The sequence below is a fragment of the Fulmarus glacialis genome, unplaced genomic scaffold (assembly GCF_000690835.1).
Source record: "Fulmarus glacialis isolate BGI_N327 unplaced genomic scaffold, ASM69083v1 scaffold33474, whole genome shotgun sequence".
NCBI lineage: Eukaryota > Metazoa > Chordata > Aves > Procellariiformes > Procellariidae > Fulmarus > Fulmarus glacialis.
Window position 1 is genome coordinate 2,676 of NW_009207978.1, and position 21,380 is coordinate 24,055.

The 21,380-nt window shown below is 39.7% G+C and overlaps 2 protein-coding genes across 3 annotated transcripts in view; one reads left to right on the plus strand and one right to left on the minus strand.

Annotated features, from left to right (window-relative positions):
- STAMBPL1 (STAM binding protein-like 1) overlaps nt 1-7,881 on the plus strand; it is a 10,271-nt gene extending 2,390 nt beyond the window's left edge. Inside the window, exons 3-9 of the mRNA XM_009576331.1 lie at nt 861-956; nt 2,290-2,644; nt 3,258-3,382; nt 4,277-4,414; nt 5,051-5,163; nt 6,737-6,836; nt 7,581-7,881. Coding sequence (XP_009574626.1) covers nt 861-956; nt 2,290-2,644; nt 3,258-3,382; nt 4,277-4,414; nt 5,051-5,163; nt 6,737-6,836; nt 7,581-7,637 — 984 coding nt within the window. The 3' untranslated portion in view covers nt 7,638-7,881. The remainder of the gene's footprint in view (nt 1-860; nt 957-2,289; nt 2,645-3,257; nt 3,383-4,276; nt 4,415-5,050; nt 5,164-6,736; nt 6,837-7,580) is intronic.
- A 1,552-nt stretch (nt 7,882-9,433) lies between these two features.
- On the minus strand, nt 9,434-19,000 carry ACTA2 (actin, alpha 2, smooth muscle, aorta). 2 transcript variants are annotated; one of them, XM_009576329.1, is made up of 9 exons: nt 18,959-19,000; nt 16,201-16,372; nt 14,383-14,511; nt 12,911-13,021; nt 12,330-12,414; nt 12,084-12,245; nt 11,643-11,834; nt 10,498-10,679; nt 9,434-9,730 (listed from the first exon to the last, which is right to left on the minus strand). In XM_009576329.1, exons 2-9 carry the CDS (start codon nt 16,327-16,329, stop codon nt 9,587-9,589), a joined length of 1,134 nt encoding a protein of 377 aa, XP_009574624.1. In that variant the 5' UTR covers nt 16,330-16,372; nt 18,959-19,000; the 3' UTR covers nt 9,434-9,586. The 2 variants fall into 2 exon arrangements, with proteins under 2 accessions (XP_009574624.1, XP_009574625.1); XM_009576330.1 differs by lacking the exons at nt 14,383-14,511; nt 18,959-19,000 and having other exon boundaries at nt 16,201-16,329.
- Nucleotides 19,001-21,380: the final 2,380 nt, after the last annotated feature.

The following is a 21,380-nucleotide window of genomic DNA, read 5'->3' on the forward strand; positions in this document are numbered from 1 at the left end:
CCTCCCTTAAAGAAAAATTTCAAATACAGCCTTATACTGAGCTTAAAATGTCTGGAATTGTCCAATGAGTAGCATAAGTGTCTCTTTTGCTTTGTGCTGCCATATTTGCTTGCTTTCTCTACTGTTAAAGCTGAATAATGTCATATTCAAGGCTAAAATGCTTCATACCAAATTTTGACTGTGGCCCACAATCTAGGAAAACAACCCTGTTGAGAAAGGGCATCTAACATGCTCCCTCCTATTGCACTCAGTAGGATTAAGCACACGGTCTCTTTCTCTCCCTTGCCTACAGGCTCTAAATTATTTTGTAGTAGCTTCTGCATCAGTAGAAAATATTGGGCATTTACAAAACAAAATTGTTTTGTCTACCAGGGCTGTCTCAGGAAGCTACATGTGTAGCTATCCCTGCAAATAAACCATTTTTCTTCCCACCTACAAATGGGCATATCAGTCATATTTCTATCCAGAGAAAAATGTGATGATCCTACCTGAAACATTGAAAGTTCGACGTAGCTTTTTTATAAATTACACCTACATCAAAAATGTTAGTCATCAGACACCTATTAAACAAAACAGAGATAACAGATTGCTAGAAAAAGGACTAATCTTTCCTTGAGATAAGTAGTCATGGCACAACTTTCACTGATATAAATTAATATAGCTTTATTGAAGTAGCATATTATAGAAGTTTTACAAGCTGATGATTTAGTGTGTATTTATTCCTTTTTTTCCTGGGAGAAGAGCAGTATTTTTCTTATTTTGTATTTTTTGAAAACTGTATTACAGCTGAGTTTGTTTTCCAGATGGTTCTTTTAAAAAATGAAAAATAAACTTATCTATCTTTCTCCTCCACCCCAAAGAAATTGAAGGAGGTTGCATTTCCACGGACAGATGAATTGAAGAGAGATCTTTTAAAAAAATATAACTTAGAATATCAAGAATACATGCAAAACAAAGTAAGTTTTATATGGTTATTAAATCTTTGGTATGAATATTTTTTCTGTCATATAAATCTTCTTAAAAATTAAGCGGTAAAATGCCAGCTCTACAAGAACATAATCATTTCACGGGCTGCTTAGAATGACTTTTCACTTCTCAGAATCTAATCGGTTGGTCATTTGAAAATAAGTAATGCAAGCGTGTGCTTGGAAATAAATGCGCTGTGATATTTACCTAATAAGTGTACAAATATCTGAATACATCTCGGGTACACTCTGATTTTCTTTTATAAAGAGGATACTGTTGATACACTTACGTGAGTACGTGGAAAAGGTCCCTTGGCTCTGAATGTGCTCAAGTTTGAATTGTTCCTTTTTGAGTCTTGAAGTAACCGTAAATACTTGCATCTTGTGTATTGAAATCACTGAAAACAGGACCTGTAGTTTTAAAACCTTGTCTTGGAAAGACCATCTAAGAAAAAACACCTTTTCTTTCCTTCGCTTGAAACGGACCTAGAGAATTAAGAGGGGGGAAAAAAACCCAAACCCAACCCCCACATCCCATATTCCTGTCACCGATCGGTTTGGGGCTTTCTTTCCTGCTCTATTTTGTTCATGACATTTAAGAAATGACTTTGCCCTGTTTTTTTATTTGCTTCTGGAGATGCTTGATGCTCACTTTTACCAGGGAGCAGGAAGGGCTCTTGAAACCTGAAGCTTCCCTTGCAGTTCGTGGAACAGCAGGTGGCTTGGGGACAAGGGGGCATAGGCCAGAGTGGAGAAGGCACCTCGTGTGTCTGAGCCTGGGAAGGCTATGCACCAAAGCCAGGTTAAGCAATCCAAAGCTGAAGAAAGAAAGTAGCAGGAGAAAGTCGACAAACCTATCCAAACAGCAGCGACAAGCAACAAAACCAGATAATAAAATGGATTATGAAATTTACCCAGAAAACCCATGTGCTCATGGATCTCTTGTTGCATTGAAAATCGCAAGGGCTTACACTTGTGTCTAGTCTCTTCACCATCACTGTTCTGAAAAGTCTTTTTTTAATTACTTTATTATAACGGGTAAATGAGGCAAGTATCACTACTGATGTAAGAACACAAAGCACCACAGGTATGCAGATTGGAAGCTTTGTGTTAGGAAATTCGTTACTTACTGTATTTCCTTCCATATCATACTGCTGTGGGGGATATAGTTGTATTTGCCAGTTCAGCAAACAGGTTCCAAAAGACTTAATTTTTAATTACAGGATTTGATGGCTTTATTAAACTATTAGTTTGCTTCTTTCCCTTCATTTTTTGTAGCTTTTTTTAGTGTTCTGAGAATGTCACTATTTTGCATATCTTTCAGAACAAATGTAAAACTGAATTTCTGAAGAAACTAGAGCATCAAAAGCTAATAGAGGCAGAGAAGAAACGAATCGCACATATGCGGCAACAGCAGCTTGAATCAGAACAGTTTCAATTCTTTGAGGATCAGCTTAAGAAGCAAGAGCTGGCTCGAGATCAGAAAATCAAAGAGAGCGTGGTTATGTCTGAACAGATAGATGGAAGTATGCTATCTTGTATTTCTGTACCAGAGAACAGTTCCTTATCTACTGCACTGCTTGAGAAAAAAGAGAGGAGCGGCACATCTGGCTGTGCTGGACATTCACCTCCAGTAAACCGGGTCTTAAAGCCAGCAGCTACTTTAGGTGCTGTTCAGAGTAAGTGCAGAGATTTTTTTTTTTTTTTTTTTTTTTACTTTTTTATTTTATCTGCTTCTTTGCTGCTTATAGCAGTCCACATATTGCATATGCGTATGTATTTATTCACTGTGAGGATGTCCATAGTGAAATAAGCATGAACAGGTTAATGTACACACAACAGTTCCGTATAGTTTCTTCATTTTAAGAGAGAAGGTTAGTTGCACAGTTTCACATTTTCCAGTTGAGTACCAATAGGTGGATCTAGAGATTGAGCCTTAGTGTTCCTGTGGAATGAAGTCTGAATCTTGCCGTGGACTTCAAGTGAACAGAAGCAGAACGTGCGGTGGTTCACCCTGCACTGGGAAATGGTATCAGCTCAATGTCACCTCAGAAGCAGGCTAGTGAGCATATCTCATGGACTGGTGACCTCAATTTAGGGTGAAGTGCTTGTGCTGTAGATTTATTCTCATTAGAAATCTGTGATGTGGTAAGTACAATTCTTTCACTTTTAATAATTTCCTGTAACTGCGTATATTTCTTTATTTTAGGGAACTTCACTGTGTAAGCTACAAAGGCCTTTTTATCTCTCTCTCCTCTTTTTTCGTTTGTTTGTTTGGGTTTTTTTTGTTAGCTCAATTGGCTGAAGCACTCAGAGGCGTCATTTTGCCCAGGGATCTCTGTCACAAATTTCTGCTGCTAGCAGAGGCAAATACAGTAAGAGGAATAGAGACATGTGGAATTCTCTGTGGAAAACTGGTACAGTATAACCCTCACATTTGTATGGGGAAAGGCATATTCAATAGTTATGTATTTTCCTGTAATGTATCCATTTCAGAGCAAAAGCAGATCTAAACAATTAGTCTTTAATGTAATTAACTTCATATTACAACCTGAGTGGTCACTTCAGCAGTGTGGGCTTGCCTTGTTGGGGAAACATTTGATCAAAGTTACACTGCTGTCATTATAAAATGTAGCAAGTTTTTCACCACGCTGTACAATACAGGCTTTTTCGAGTACTTTCTCTGGCATTCATCTAAGGTAAGTGAGGTTTAGTTACAGGACAATGAAATATAAAGACTGTTAGAATCTACTAGAGTCATCAAATCCATAATGGCACAACAAAAAAGAAGAAGAAAATCCCCCCATCAAGCTGTAGAACATCTGATTTTCAGGCTGTTTTTTTTCTTTGACCTAGATAACATTAAGTGTCCTTTCAGAGCAGGGAAAGATGTCATGGCTGATGCTGGCATACAAAGAATTTTAAAGATGATGTCCAAGTGTATTTGAATTGTATAAAGAAAAAGAATAGCAAGAGTTGTGATGTTCCCAGTTTCACAGAAAATAATTATAGTATTCTCAAACCTCTTTTTTTCATGTTTTTACTTTTTTTTTTAAAGGACATCCTTTTCACACTGGTCTCTGCGAACATTTCAATCCAACAATCTCATGTTGTTACTAATACTCCCCTATATGTTTTCGTGCTAAAAAGCTAAGGTGTATTTTCAGGTGCAGTAAGTCAGTATAGCTGCACTGGAATCAGTGGAGCTATACTGCTTTGTTTTAGCTGGTAGGCTGACATCTTTCAGATTCTGATTTAGCATTTATTCATTAGTTCATTTGTTCCACTCTAAGTCAATGTTTGTTTTACAGACACATAATGAATTTACTATTACCCATGTAATAGTGCCAAAGCAATCTGCAGGACCAGACTACTGCGACATGGAGAATGTGGAAGAATTATTTGGTATTCAGGATCAGTATGATCTCCTCACTTTGGGTTGGATCCATGTACGTATGACTCATAGATTCTGGCTCTTCTATATCACCTCTGCATACTATGTGAAAGAAACCCTGGAAATAACAAACTAAAGAAATAACTGGAATAACCCAATTCACTTAATTCTAATTGTAGTGATGTAAATGAGCACTAATGTTCTCCTCAGGTGAGTATTTGTTAAAGAAGTTGAGGCACCCTATTGACACAATGGGCCTGCTTTTGCCAGTGCAACTTTTGTTCATGTTGATTTAGGGGTATTTTATTACTTTCTAATGCAATTTATTTTTCTACTATGTTCAAAATTGGAGGGGAGGTTATTGTGTTGTTTAAACTTTATATTAATTTCACTTTTAGGGATTTTGGACAATCAAGTCATTTCCCTTTGTCTTGTGCTTCTTCATTCCCCTCTTTTCCTCCCATGATCAGAAAATTGCTTATACATCTGGTTGTGAATGTGCCTCCATAAACCTCATACTGAAAAGCCACCCTAACAATGTAGAATCTGGGTTAATAGGAACTTAAGAAACCAACCTGGGGAAGTACTGACGCTTTCACTTGTTACAAATTATTGTTCCTTCTTGAACGTATGTCGACCTTGATTTGTAAGAAATATTTCATGATGTTGAGTTTTCCCTTTCTTTTTGTAGACACATCCAACTCAAACTGCATTCTTATCCAGTGTTGATCTTCATACTCATTGTTCTTATCAGCTAATGTTGCCAGAGGCCATTGCAATTGTTTGTTCACCAAAGCATAATGAGTGAGTTCTGATTTTTCTAAGTAATATTTAGATATTTTCCCCTGCTCTTTATCTTAAAATTTGATCAAATGCAAACAGCACACGTCAACTGGGATGAAGGGCAGGAATATTGTATTGTGAGTTTGTTTTCTTTAAGTTGTTTAGACTTACATTCCAGTCAGTCTATATGCAGAGTATTGTTTCTGGCTTGTCTCTCCTCCACCCTCCCAGCCCCAGGTTTTAAATTTTATTTCTTTTTATACTCTGCTCAACCAAGTAGTAATAATGGGAGCTGTTCTTCTGGAGACCTCATTGCCAGTGCCCTACCACAAACCTATCTTCATTCTGTCTGATGAAGGAAGTGGAGGGGTTAGACGTATTTCTGTAGGATGGTATGAAAATTGCAGCTTGGGGAGTAGAGGGATAAAGATCACTTTTTGGATAATAAGGTCCTATTTTTGTATTTCGTAAAATACAAACAGTAAGTATCTGGAAAAACCTGGAACTATACTGTAAGTATTAATGTGAAGGTTATAGTGGAACAGGTTGCCCAGAAAGGGTGTGAAGTCTACATCCTTGGAGATATTCAAAACCTGACTGGACATGGTCCTGGGCAACCTGTTCAAGGTGATTCTGCTGGAGCAGGGGATTGGACTAGACGATCATCAGAGGTTCCTTCCAACCTCAATTTTGTGACTCTGCTTTGGTGTGCTTGGAGTTTCAAGGCCCCAGGGCTAACTCCATCGTTTAGACTGTGCATTTCTTCAGCCTTTCTTTCTGGCCTTCTGCCCGTGTAGATGACTTCTATGAATCCCAGTCTAGTTGCCTAACTTCCTGTATGGGCCATTCAGGTAGCAGAGCTGTAAGTACAGGTTGAGTGGCAAGTGCACAAGCACTAGGCTTTGTAACCCAGAGCACAATGTCTGCATACCTTTTCAAATCTCTAGTCTTGCAAACTTCTTTCATAGTTATGCTAATACCCTGTAACCAACTCTAACCTGTTACTCTTATCTGTAATATTTATTGATCAGGTGCTGTCCTGTAGTTATTAGGTATTAATGTTCTTTACAGAAGCGTGAGTCTTCTAACTTTTTATTCATACTCAAAGTGTTAGGTCATACACATGCAGCAGTGCATTTTCTAGTGTTTTGTATTACTCGGTTACCTAAAAGTGGGCAGGATGTGTACTCTCACCAGTCATTTACACAGCTAGCTTAAAGGCTGTTCTCTTTTAAGTAGCTCCTCTAGAGTTCAGTGAGTGAAATGCAATCCAGAACACCTAAGTTTCTGTTTTGTATCTGTTCCTGTATGAACTAGCCTTGGCCCTTAGTAGGCTAACCTACCTCATGGGAATAGCAACAGTACTGTGGTTTTTCCTCCCCTTCCCCTCATTATCTCTTTCTTTACAGGAAAACAGCTCCCCTTGATTTCAAATATCTTTAAAAGAATCCAACCCAGCCTTAGCTCCTGTGTATCAAAGGTTACTGAGTACCATCCTGCTGCCCTTCTGTTAAGCTAAGCAATTTGTATGTGAAACCTTGGACTTGTATTATGGGGGCACTATGTAACAGCAGTTTCATCTTTTGCTTTCCAGCACTGGCATCTTCAGACTTACAAATGCTGGCATGCTAGAAGTTTCTGCTTGTAAAAAGAAGGGATTCCATCCACATACAAAGGAGCCTAGGTTATTTAATGTAAGTATATAATCCAACATGGTTTTGACTATTCAAATTCTTGCCCGTGGTTCTGCTGCAAGCAGAGATGTTTCAGATTAGGTTTCTTTATATTTTCTTCCTCATTTTAATAATTCATTACCCTTACTTCACTGACCAAGGTAGACATCAGAAGTCTACTTAAGCAGTCGATAGCAGCCATGAGATGAGTGTTACACACTGCTATTCAAATGGTGGCTAAGCAGAGGCAGTTACCATCAGTTGCCACTTTTACCTGCTTTCAGAAGCAAAAGCCACAGCTTCAAGTGGGAGTTGTTCCTCAGCTCTTCAGGTTTTTTTTTTTTCAGTTCGTCTCCCCAGCTACTGCAGGAAGAGAACAGAGTTCATGTTTTCCTTGCTGCTGTCCCCCACGCACCTGTTCTAATGCAGCACGCAACACCTTCCCCCTCCATTTCAGGTATCCCATGCTGTGATACATAAAGGATAGCACAGAACTATAATCTGTTTCACAGGCCAAGCACTGATAAGCAATATCCTCTTTAGAAATTTATTTCTGAGTGCATGTTGTAGTCCTTGCTTTATTCAGCAGACTATACCTGTAACAGTCAGGTTTGCCTGTGAACAGACACAGTGATAGGTACAATCAAAGTTGGATAGATAGGCATAGTATTAAGCAGGCTCAGAAAATGAAAAGGAAACAATAGCCCTCATATGCTATTTTGCTGAAACTGATTTCTGTGAGTAATGGGTTGACTTCTTCTGCAGCCATGTACCCATGTGGTTGGGAAAGACATAAAGATAATTGTGCTGGATCTGAGGTGATACAGATGGATGATAGCGATGTTACAACACAAATGGCCAAAACAGAAAATGGATTCCTGTTTTTCCTACATTTTCAGAAATGACTTTTATATTTATACATTCTAGATTGAATGGTTTGTTATTTATTGCTCTAGCCTGTTTTGGAGTTATTTTGTTGCTCTGTCAAGATGGAGTTCAGTGGCATTACCCCTGAATCTGTAAACAAATCTCACCTATAAAACACAACAATAAAATGAACTCAAACAACAGTGTGTTGAAACAAGTAATGTTTCTTTTGTCTCTTGTTGGCATCAATTGCTTTCTGAGAATTAAGGATTTTCAAGTGGTTGGCTTTCTGTCACTTCCAGCTATGTACATTTCTTCACTGCTTCAGTGAATTTACATGATATGTAGTACATCAGTTCGGGTGTTTTGTTTTTTTTTTTTTCATCCTTTTCCCCATTCCATGCTTGTATAGCTCAAGTTTCAGCTAAGTTATTAAGCAGAAAACACTTAGGAAAACACAACTCCTTTACCTGAGAGCTGACCCTCATCACATCTTGGCATAGCAGAGATGCATCAGAATCCCTTGGAGAAATGTGTCTTCTCCAGCAACCTCTAGTAGAAATTTTTATTTGAAATCAAGTTCTTATCCTGAAAGAGATTCCCTGGATCTATCGAGTCAGATAAAAAGATCTAGATAGCGTTAGAAGGAAGAACCACACAAAGTTTAAACAAGAGTTTATTTAGTATCTGTTCCAAGAACCAAGATGACCTATACTTTAAATAATAAGGTTAGTACAATAAAGTTTGGAACATGTGTTAACAGTCAGAAGCTGGACAAGATCCGGAACCCAGGGTTTACGCAGACATGGTAAATAACAGGTGCTGTTGCAAAGAGCTTACAGTTTGAAAGATAATGAGTAACAGGCATGTGAGGTAAACAATTGAGTTTAGACAGGAGACTAGATAACAAAAATAAATAGCATCCTTTATCCTGAACTCTAATGAACACAGATTGCAGCAAGTTCCTTAGAACTGACCTTTTCCAGGTCTGTCTCAGTGAATTCTTTATTCATATATATGCTTTAAGACAGTATTACTGGCTTCAGCTTATATGCATATACTTCTAGTTGAATATCAGTTGTCTAAAGTATTTTATCTACTTTGATTACATTACCCCCCCAAAAAAAAAACAGTTCTGAAGAGAAAGTGTATTAAGCCAGCTTAATTACCCTTTAGACTTTGCCAGAAATCACAACATAAAAATAAGGCTGCACTTATCCTGAGGGCATATGATAGGAAAGTCATGTGTTCAATCTAATACTATTAGTGTTTAGATATGCTCCCAAAGGAACAGGTTTTGTTTCTTTAAAGAAAACACACAGAATTGTTGTAATACACATCATACACCTCTGGGCCACACACTGTAAAAAATGAGCTTTTCCAGCATGGCAGCTGTGAATTAAGAAGTGATATGGATAGATAATATTTCTGGATAGAGCAGATACAAAGCAGAGTGCGCATGCTCATCCTGATATCAAACAGATGCTATGCTCCTTTGCTACTGCCCAGAACTTCAGAAAAATCAAGACTGGTTCTGTTTGCAGAATACAATGTTTACTGAGGGTAAACTTTGACAATGTGCAGCCTGATAGCTGAGCATTTTCTAGCACTGGTATACTTGAGCAAAAGGTACCACTTTTTCTATTAAGCCCAGTATAGTGTCGTAACAAATTCATGTCACAAGATGGAGCTTCAAACTAGCTGTAACGGTACCTCCACAAATGGGTTTGTTTTTCAGATAGGAGCAGCAATTTCATAGCACATTTAAAATTTATTCCAAAAAAAATACATAGTATCCAATTAATTAGAGTCATTACGATTAAGGTTTTATGGAATGAAATCATAAGAATGTATTTTCCTGAATACATTCACAGTAATAAGGAGACATATAAAGATAAAGCAATTTAAAAGCATTTGCGGTGAACAATGGATGGGCCAGCCTCATCATATTCCTGTTTGCTGATCCACATCTGCTGGAAAGTAGACAGGGAGGCAAGAATAGAGCCTCCAATCCAGACGGAGTACTTACGTTCAGGAGGAGCAATGATCTGTTTAAGAAATAAAAGCATTAAGTACAACTGTCCACTGTGAATAAAATACGTTTGATATTCAATATCAAGAAAAACGCTGTATCTATGTGCTAGTGTCATCCCTGGCATTACAGTTAGCAACTACAGTTTGCTGCAAGCAGTAAAGTTAAAAAGTTGTTATTTAAGTCTGAGTCTAAATCCTCAATTTCTCTGCCTGAATCAGTCTGCCCAGCAAGAGTGGTGCATTTGTGTATTCATGACTGCATATGAGAAAAGGGGAGATAATTGCTCTGGAAACATACAATGATAGCCCAGGAGGGCTTGGAAAAACAAGTGACCTATGGAGCACTCTTATTGGTACAGATGATAAAATGCTTGCAAAGCAAAGAACAAGATTTGAAGCAGCAGAAGGAAGATTGACTTGTCAGAGACCCTTTCTTTTCTGAACTTGTAGGCCAAGGACGAAACGAGCATTTCCTTTCTCCCATCTCCATCAGTCAAAAAGGGGCTGAAGAAGCTCAAATATAGCCCCAGAGGAAAATTTATGCTGCTGGGTCTTCTTTGGCCATGTTGGGGCAGTTTGCAGAATTCATCATGAACAAGGAAATGAGAGAAGGCTCTCTTCCAGCAACAAAGTTACCAGGTGGTGATTATTTGCTAGGAGGTACAGACATGATTCAAAATATGTACAAAGCACTTACTTTGTAAAGTGTTGCTATGTTTCATTAGATTTTGAGGAGTTTGTACGTGCCAACTCAAATAGTCTACAAATAATTGCACCATACCTTGATCTTCATAGTGCTGGGAGCCAGAGCAGTTATTTCCTTCTGCATCCTGTCTGCAATGCCCGGGTACATTGTAGTGCCTCCAGACAGCACATTGTTGGCATAAAGATCCTTTCTGATGTCTATATCACACTTCATGATACTGTTGTAAGTGGTTTCATGAATGCCAGCAGACTCCATGCCTGGGGAAGTTACAGAAGAACACTGAGGAAGCAACTCCATACAGAGACTTAAAATTGTTAACACAGAACTGACAACATGGACTTTAGTGTCTCTTTAGAAGACATCAGTCTTCAGAGCTGTGGAAATCTGGAAAGTCATTCTGCAGCTGCCTAAATTATTTGCTTAGGAGTTCCTTGGTGTACAGCCCTCCTCTCCCTCTTATGCACACAACTCCTCCTTAAAAAGAAAGCTGAGGGTGTGGAATAGTAAAGTTTCCACTAGGCTTTTGCAGGCAATCTCAAATGTCCTAAGAATTCCTTATATGGTCTTGGAATCATTTGTTTTCTTTTTGTCTTTTTTTTGACTTTTTTTTTTTTTTTTTAAATAGAGCCAGCTCAGAGACAGAACAGTCAAAATATGTCCTAATACCTCTAAGTATGCAACTACTTCATCTATTTCTGAGCTGAAATTCTGCCGATTGGCAGAACCGACAGTGGATTTCTGTGTGACCTTGTTGCAAGTCTCCCTTCATGGCTGTTGATAAGCATGCATTGCATTGGCTTTGCTCTACAAATGTGATGAACCATGGATTCAGGATTTCGAGCAGTCACCTTGAAAAATGAGAGTAGCACTTCCCCCCCCACACCACCTCCCTGCAAGCACATTCAAACTACAATCCTCACACTACTTAGAGAAGTGGCTTTGCAGCCATGCTTCTCGTAGTAGCCAACTGCACAACATACAAAATGGCACGGGCCCAATGCCAGAAGCCAGGAATAAATATTCAGGGTTTATTTTGGGAAAGCATTTTGCGTTATTGTTTGACATGAAGTTCTACCATATTAATAGTGCTGTTCTGAAAGATTATTATATAATGGGTGCTAGGACATATCCGTATATGCATCTAAGTGAGTTAGCAGTGGGATGCCATCAAAAGAAAACAAGGACTTGATATTTATGTGCAGAATAATCATTCAACCTACCAATGAAAGACGGCTGGAAGAGGGTCTCTGGGCAGCGGAAGCGTTCGTTTCCAATAGTGATCACCTGACCATCAGGAAGCTCATAGCTTTTTTCCAGAGAGGAGGAAGAGGCAGCAGTGGCCATCTCATTTTCAAAGTCCAAGGCCACGTAACACAGCTTCTCTTTGATGTCACGGACAATTTCACGCTCAGCTGTCAAGAGGATTCAATCTTTAGAATGGCATTCAGGAAGGACCCAGACATGTTGACAGGTTGTTCCCTTTCATTCTCCAACACCCCCCCCCATTTTTTAAACAAATCCTCTGCTAGTCTTGCAGGGGACTTTCCTGTTGGATTCCTTCTTGTGTCTAATCAACTGCAGAACCACTGCTGTCCTTCTAAGGCTGCTAGAAACATTGCGCATTAAAGAACTCTCCTCCTCAGTCAGCAGCGTGCCCTTACCAGTGGTCACAAAGGAGTAGCCACGTTCCGTCAAGATTTTCATGAGGTAGTCTGTCAGGTCACGGCCAGCCAGGTCCAGACGCATGATGGCGTGCGGCAAGGCATAGCCTTCATAAATTGGCACATTGTGGGTGACACCATCTCCAGAGTCAAGCACAATCCCTTTGAGAAGATAACACACGATTCATTCCCAGGTACACATCAACACACTTAACTATTTCAAATGTCTATGTCATGTTGCCCTACCTGTGGTACGTCCAGAAGCATAGAGGGACAGGACGGCTTGAATAGCTACATACATGGCTGGCACATTAAAAGTCTCGAACATAATCTGAAATGCAATTAAAATAATTGCCTTAACACTAGGGGTTTTAGCTTAGTTGAAGCAATATACTGAAAGAGAGGGACAAGACAAGATTTTCGTATTTCTTGATGGTTCGTAATAACAAGGAGGGAAAATTCAAAATCTAAATCCAAAAATATTTGTCCTATAAGACATCTCCCTGTATCTGGTCTATATCTTTAACATATGAATATAGACACATGCACATATCAAAGATAATTTTGTAATAGGCCTGGGCATAAAAACAGATTAAGATGACATAAAGCTTGGACAGACTGAAGTACTCACATTCAAAGCCGATACACTGACTTTCTAAAGTAAATGTAATAATATGCAAATATGACAGGTGGTCACTATGCACTTTCCATGTTCCATAACTAAGAGATATAGACTACTGGACAGCATGACTAACTGAAATGATGAAGTTCACATCCTGTTGAATTCACAAAGTTGGAATTATTCCATAGCCTCAGTGTGAGCTTACCTGGGTCATTTTTTCTCGATTGGCTTTGGGATTCAGTGGTGCTTCAGTCAGTAGAGTCGGGTGTTCTTCAGGTGCAACACGGAGCTCATTATAGAAAGAGTGATGCCAGATCTGAGAACAATGGGAGAAGCCAAAGGAAAGAACCACTATCAACCAGCAGCTGAGAATCACTTCCAGACAGGTATTGTGCTCCAGCACTCTGCTTACAGCCCTAGAGACAGGCTAGTAATGTTTCTCATGCAGTTGTTCTTACTGCCGTCACAGAGATTACCAAAGCAACTGGAGAAAGAAAACCACTATCCCCAGGTTTTCCTGCTAGTAATATATGACTTCTTTTAAGACACGTAAGTTAATGAGAATAAATACGTTATTCTTACAGTAGAAGAGACAGAGCAGGACAGACTCGGTTCCAGCAACACTATTTCAATAATGATTGAAAGTTAAACAGTTCCAGAACAACTCTAGAATATACACAGACGTATGCAGTAGAGCTCAATAGATAATGGGTCTCTTGAAAACAGTTTCATCTTTTGGTTTGTAGAGGCCAGCCCAAGAATTCATAAAAAGAAATGAAGACAAATGGTTTGTGAGGCTGAAAGCCACCTTGTGTTTATCACCTCCTCACGGCTCATTCCTACCAGCTATAAAAATCTAGGGCCAAGTGGACCGCAATGAGGAGGTTAATACACCAATAAGAAGTAAAACCATCAGAGACTTTCTAAAGACCAAAAAGTTTTTTCTAAGTTTGTTTTCAAGCTGGTGGTGATTAGAGACTGGTTGATAGGTTAGGCATCTGAAAGATTTTGCAGTCTTTCCAAGTAAAACGTACAATGCTATGAGAGTCAGTAAGTCCTGCGTGGCTCCACACACTTGCAGTGTGTTGTGATGTCCCAGCTGTTCCAAATAGCCCTATTTCCACAGCACAATATTAAATAGAAATACCATCTTAGAAATTACATCAACCATACAGACTACGACTGTAAACATGGTTCTGGAAGCCTTTCATCCAAATACTGGCTCTGAAATGGACGCATTGCACTGCAATACTGCTAATCTTTCAAGCATTAAAAAGTACGTGTGTAAACAGTGCCCTTCACATCAAAATTACATATATGCTTTGCATTTTTGCAGAAACAGATACCTTCTTAAATTCCATTTCTTTACTAGCAAATTGAGGATATTCCTTTTCTTTCCCTTTTTTTTTTTTTTCCTTCTTTCTTCCCCCTCCTTTGCTAATGCAAACATGTATAGATCATACTGGAGTAAAAGAACTCCCAATAACTATTTTAATGTACTCCTAGTGATACTTCAGCTTTAGATGCAAGTTAACCTTTGTTGTTAACAATCTTCTCGTCAAACCATACTTGATAGCATGATGCTTCCATCCAAAATTTAGTGGGTATTCTGTAAACATTTGGTTCAAGTATTTCTGTTTACCAGTGATACACATCAACTTTTCAAAGCTGAAATACCTTCTCCATGTCATCCCAGTTTGTAATGATGCCATGTTCTATGGGGTATTTCAAGGTCAGGATTCCCCTCTTGCTTTGAGCCTCGTCACCTACGTAGCTGTCTTTTTGACCCATACCAACCATAACACCCTATAAAATAACACAAATGGAGTTAGTCTCTCGAGGAGAGGTGTCACAAAGTAGACAGAACATTAGCTGTGAAATAAATCTAGTTGCCAGTGATACTAGTTACAAAATACTTTACGAATACTAATGAATGGAGAATTACTCATTGCTTTTTAATTTCCAAAATTAAATGTTCAGTTCACTTAAACCTCTGGAGTTCATGTTTCCAGTACAGTTTAAGTACACAGCACAAGTACAATGTTAAATTCATCAAGATAAAGTGGAAAAATAGGGTTGGTTTAATGTCCGTTATTATTTAGGGAGGAACTGTCTGCTAAACTGTAATAACGTGGAATAAAAGCAGAAAGTGATGTTGTGCCATGTAAGGATCAAGATGGAGCAATACACGCTTTATATTTCCCAAAGCTTAAATTTCAACATTTTTTTAATCTTCTTTTTGAACACTATAATATTGCCATTAGATACAGACAATTTAAATCTACTGATACAGGCTTCTTTTTAGGTATTTTCATGGATCCTGTAGAAATCGTCCATGGACCAGAAGCTGGAAACTACTCTGGATATACAGTAATCTCTATGTTAAAGTTAGAAATACTGGAAAAAATAGCATATAGTAGGATGCTTTGAGTGCATGATACTCTTATCAGAACTTAATCATTACACACTCCAGACTAGGGTATCTCTAACTGCCCTGTCTTAGAAACAAGCAAGCTGGATTTGCAATTTATGATGGGATGATCCTTCCTTCAGGGCACTAATGCTATCCATGATACGTGATCAGGAAAGAAAGGTTCTAGAAATCTGCTGTATTTGTTTCCACTGCGACTGTATGGCTTGCTTTTGAGCAATTAATACCATTCACACTATCTACAGAAGCTGGCATTTGAATATTTTTTTTCAATTATGTTAATGCCCAGAGGCCTCAATTAGGCACACATTTCTTCTGCCCTGAAGAGCTTAAAATGTATTTGCTGGGTATATAAAGCACTCCATCTTACAACCAGTTTACCTCTTCCCATTTCACCAGGTCCTTAGATGGCATAGAAGCAATTAGGTGGATCTACTAATTAGGAGGATTAGTTTGTCATGGCCTAGCCAAACTGCTCTAGTTCATGCTAATCATGATCTGGCTCAGAAACTCTCTGTATTTAACAGCTCAGATAACATATATATTTTGCAAACTATTAAAATTGACTGGAATGCATCATATACTCAAATGTAAACCTTGAAGCTAAAGAAACTCAAACCTAGACAGATGCCCATTTGTGATACAGCTAAATGAATAATGTCAGGAAGGTTAATAGGAAGCTGACTGAAAACTTCTCCTTCCTCCTTTAATTTTCCACACATCACCTATCATCAGTTTTTAGGGCAGTCAAAATTTCCAGATACTTCTTGTTGGGCTTTTGTGGTTTTTTTAAGCTAGCTTTGCTCACCAAGTTCTCTGGGTAATCCAAAATTAAGGGACAGGAAGAAGAGGGCACATATGGACTCGTCTCACAAGGCAAGAGGACTGCTTTGACTCAGGTGAGTGCACTGCTGGACTCATTTTGCCTGGAAATGCTGTGTTACACAGATCACCCAGGGCTGGGCTAGTCCCCAACACAGGATAAGGTGGCTCTGGGGTGGAGGGCTGGGGACGGGGCAGAAAAGCCTTCTACAGTATGGGATAACCAAAGCAGTTTTCATCACCTGGTGCCTGGGACGACCCACAATGGAAGGGAAAACTGCTCTTGGAGCATCATCCCCAGCGAAGCCGGCTTTACAGAGCCCTGACCCATTGTCACAAACAAGGGCAGTGCTGTCCTCTTCCTCGCACATCTTCTACGTCAACGTCCTCAGGCCCTCCAGACAGAAAACGGCCCTATGAAAACAGCAGGAAAGAATTTTTTAAAAACCCCAAAAAAATCCCATACTCAGGTAGCAGACCCATCCTTGAAGATAGAGACAGCTGTATGAAAACAACCAGCACCAGCAAAGAGAGGTATGGCACCGGCTTGGCAATCACAAGGCCTGCAGGGCCATACGAGGGAACGGGCTTCCTTTTGAAAGGGCGAGAGGTTTCAACCACGTCTGCCGGAGGGCTGTATGCACTAGAGATTATCCAGGGGATTCCAGAGGAGACTTCTAGTCCTGCGGCACGGGCAGACAGATCAGGGAGCAGCAAATGTTTATCTAAATTTAGTTATAGAAATCCAGGGCTGGGGGTGGGTGGGAGATAAAAGAGAACACTGGACTGACAGCTGCAAAAACAAAGATCCCTTTGCATTGAATTCAGCACAACTTCCCCCACTTTTCTATAAGCCTGACAAAATCCTGACACATGTGGAAAGCTGTCAAAGGTAAGAGCACTTCAGTCTTGGGCTTCCCAAAGACTAACCACATTAAATGCTAGGCATGCACCAGTGCTGTTTTCCTGATGCAGATATTAACCCATTGGGTCAAGATGGCCAATTAAGTTTACATTTAACTCTTTTAAAAAGAAGAAATGTTCCCAATTAAAAAGGAAAAAAAAAAAAAGCCTTTTCCAGCCCTCCCCTAGTCACTCAGAAAAAATAACCTGCCTTTAAAATGAAGTCAGGGACAATATATGTTTTAAAAACAGGCCATAGCATATGATCCATCACCATTTCAAAGGAGCTAATAAACTGCATTTGTAGAGTGTCAGAGTAATTTATGTTGGCTCCTTGTCTCAGTAAAAAGAAACTGTTTTCCTCCTCTGGCAGAAGGAAGATAATATGAGCAATAAAAATGCTTTGAAGGCTTTGTATTAAAGTCAATTACAGAAACAAGCACTGAATACCAGGACTCAAGAAGAACTATTTGCTCGCAATTTATAGTGTGGTAGGGAATCACTTGGCTAGCTCTGAGCCTGGGCTTCCATGCAGAGTTCAACAAATTGCAGCGTTAACAGCTAAAGGAGACAGCTGTCATCCACAGACCAGCTGGCTCTGCAGCAGGCTTCGAAACCTTCTGCCACAGGAATACTGGAAGCGTAGGACAAAGTGGGAATGGGGTCAGCAAAAGCCATGGCTGATAAGCAAAGGAGCCCACAATCTGTTTAGCCTCTACATCGCCTAGAACAAGCACGGACAGTTCTCCCAAATCCCTTATTTGAGATTCTCCGACTCTCCCCAGCCAGGCAGCCATGAGACACAGCTGCAGCCCCGCTCCTGCAGGCTGCTTGGGCATAGCTCCCAGGAGAAGACAAGGAGAGGGAAATCCTAACTTGATGTACTCCAGATATTTTATCATTGTTATTGGGAAAGGAAAGTAGGTTGCAATTTTTGTATTTATTAAACTCCTGGGAAAACAGGCTCTTTATATTCAAACATTTACTGAATGGAGTACAATTGTTATCTAACATGAATGAACAGACTGGTTTGGACAAACCATTTCCTAATTAGGAAATAGGCTTTTCAACCGTCTGTTTTTGGAACAGAGTTCGAGGTCAGGGGGTTTGCTCAAACCCATGCAGTTAATGCAATGCCAAAAATCACTTGGGGGAGGGGAAAGAAGGGGGCAGGAAAGGCTACATTTCTGAGCTTAGTGGACTCTAAATGAAAACCATATTTAGTAATAAAGTACAGAAAGTTGAAAAATCAAAGCTGAATGATTTCAGACAGGGCGCTCTGCTGCCAGCCAGCTCAGGACTGCCATGGCATGCAGTAGTAACATCTTAGAGCAACAAATATCACTCAGCACTGTGGAAAAAAAGGAAATTTTTCTCCCAAGTAATTAGTACAGTATTTAGCCTCTTTCTTCTACCTGCTTTATATCTAAAGATAACCAATCACCTCACCAATCTCCACAACAAGCTGCTAAGAGAACTCCAGCCCCACAAGAAATACTGTGTGTAGCTTGTTCTTTAATGAAATGTTTGGCATTTTACAGAACAGTAGTTTCATATACATAGAGACAAGGACAAATACACATGCATCCTCATTGTATCCTATTAGACACTGCTATTTTGCATACTTCCAGCTCTTCTTACAGTCACATTCCCAAAACACTCACTGTTAACTGAGTTAACAGCACTGAAGCAAACCTGCTGAGAAACCCTACTACACAGTGGGCACATTCCCTCCTTCAGGAACTCTGTTCTGCACAAAACTAACACTGCAGGGTCACACGGGTTCATTTGAACATTAATATAGCTATAATTCCAGCCATGGCATTACACACACTGTGTCTTTATGCTGGAGTGCTGGTGGAATCAGGAAAATCATCAGGTAGAACTTTTATTTCCCTTTCAGAAGTGCTATAAAATAAATACAACTCAGTATAGATATCACAAGCATTTTATCAATGCAATTCTAATAAGTAAGTAAGTTTGCTTAAGCAAACTACAGCACAGCAGTACATCCTCCTGAATAGCTTCCATTTGACGTTATTTAATTGAAGTCCTCCAGCAATCTGTAAATCATGCTATTGGTTCAGTGCCACTTACCCTGACAGTGCTTGGCTGGGGATAGCTGCTCTGGGATGGTGCGCTCTGAAAGCTCTGAAGTTATATAGCCCCTTCAGCTCTTCTCCTCCCACTAGCCTCCCAAACAAGGAGCAGAGACAGACAGAGACAGAGCTGAAGTCTCTAACAAAACCATATAGGGACCTTATTACAAAAACCTCTAATCTGGGTGGCCACAGGCCCTGGGTCTCTTCCACTGCATTCCAGTGTAGAGCTCATGAAACAGGAGGAGACTTTCAGCTGTGTAAGATAAACACTTTAAAACTTCAGGAGAGTTGCTAAAATACAGAAAGACAGAGTGTGCCCGCAATAGACACCCTCTGGCAGGAGGAGCATGTGTTCAAATAAGAGAGGTCCAGGCCTCCATAGTAACGTCCAAGAGGCAGAGAAATAAATTGCAAGAGCAGTCATTTATAACAGTGAAGGCATTTTTAAAGAAACACTTTGCTTTCATTAAAGATTTTGACAAAAACAATGAAAATATTTCTGGCAAGCTAAACAGCTGCTGAATTTTGCTAGAAGTCTCTTTAAACGCTCAGCATTTTGCTTGTATGCTAAATATTGCCCATAGGCTTAAGGGTAGTGAAAAAAGTACCTGCTGTTGTATAGGATTCACAGTGAAGTCTTTGAAGGTTGTGAAAACGTTCTGTTAAAAGATTGTTATGATCCCCCCTGGACTGCGATGGGTTAGAATCCATCCTGTTTCTCTGTCAGCTTATTTTCAAAACCCTAGGACCCATGGGTTCTTCACCCCTACTGCTACTCCACTGATGGCCACAAGTCTGGACTGTGGTAAACTCATCTCACATGGTTCATAATAAAGTTGTTAAATTTTATAACGCCCTTCTAACTTTTCCATTGAACATCTTTTTAGTAAATAAAGCAAGGGTTCTCACTGTACAAGTTATTTTCAGCACAGGACTGGATTTTTACAGCTGTAGCCAGCTGTTCCCTGATTCTAGCGAAGCAGCCCTGTCATAGTCAACAATATTTTGTCATTAAGTTTGTACTAAAGACCAGAAATCAGCATCTCTAAACTCCAATACTAAACCATTACAAATTCAAAACTGCTCTATACATACAAGCCAAGAAAGATGTGAGATCCTTGCTTTGCGAGTCTTGTTACAGTGGGGAGGGGCACCATGTGTTTGCTTACAGAGTGTTTGCTAATTGAGTAGTCTTAATGCAAGAAAATCTCCCATACAACTGCAGTGGGAGTTTTTCTGATGTAGAGGTTATAACGATTAGGCCACTAGTAGAGATAGCAGATAGGCAGAATTATGGATTGAAGACCAAAAGGAATTTAACTTTTAAGGAAAGGAACTTTTAAGGAATGTAACTGCCTTTGAGGGTCAGAAACAGAAGCTAACAAACATTGGAACATGAGCCATGCAAAAGCTATTTATTATTTCACTTCCAGCATTGAGGCAAAAGATAAGAGATATTTAAAAAAAAAAAAAGAAAATGAAAAAACCCCACCAAGGTAAGCAACCTACAACAGAGGATATAAACAAGCCTTTTTTGCATATCTCCAATTGACACTCAAAGGGCAGCAAAAACCAAATTCTTTGCTTTCAAACAACACTCAAAAACACAGCTGAGAAAAATTATGTACCTCACATAGAACGTATGGTATTAGATCAGGGAACTCAGGTCAAGGGGAAGGAGAATTTCATGCAGCAGAACCCTTCACTGCAGTATCATGTCCGATTTTGATACAAACATCAGTTACCTCCTAGATTGGAGGAAACATAATCCAAGGTTTTCAGAAGCATCATCTACTACTTCTTGGAAATACCAAGACTAGGACAAAGATCCAAAAGAATCCAAACTCTTCACCTTAATAAGAAGAGGTTCACACTCCCAAAAAAGCTTACTGGTAATGATGCTCTAGTGGATACAGCACATATGAGATTGCAGAGCCAAGTAAACAATCCTTCAGTAGAACTGGTAAACCATTCACACTGCACCTCAGCATAGCCAGAAATACAGGCAACGGTCTTCTACAAGAGGGTGTGTGGATATTATAGGAGGCAGTGGCCACACAGATACCACAGACACCTTCGTACCTGTGTTAAGCTTCCTCACAGTTCCTGTAAACTTAGCCTGATGTGTACCACAATCACCAGTGGTGGCAATGATGGCAGCAGCAGCCCCTTGGCTGCTACGAGGAATGGTTATTTGGGTGGGGATTACACATCACCTTGCCTGTCATGGGCACCAAAGATGTGGGAATCCCCAGAGGGTGCTCATGAAAAAGATACAGGTGACACAGAGGCTCATTCAGAGCAGGCAGCTGTTGATACGGCGATAAAGAGGAAACACCAGTTGTTTGGAGGGACCTACCATAAGAAGGATATTTGTTAGAGACAGGGCTATGCAGACTAGAAGGGAGAAGTAAGCC

Coding starts and splice junctions, on each gene's coding strand:
- ACTA2 (XM_009576329.1), bottom strand. CDS start 16,329: ATGTGCGAGGAAGAGGACAGCACTGCCCTTGTTTGTGACAATGGGTCA. Junction 12,415..12,910: donor ATCGAGAAAAAATGACCCAG/GTAAGCTCACAC, acceptor ATTGCATTTCAG/ATTATGTTCGAGACTTTTAA. Junction 9,731..10,497: donor CCAGCACTATGAAGATCAAG/GTATGGTGCAAT, acceptor TTTCTTAAACAG/ATCATTGCTCCTCCTGAACG.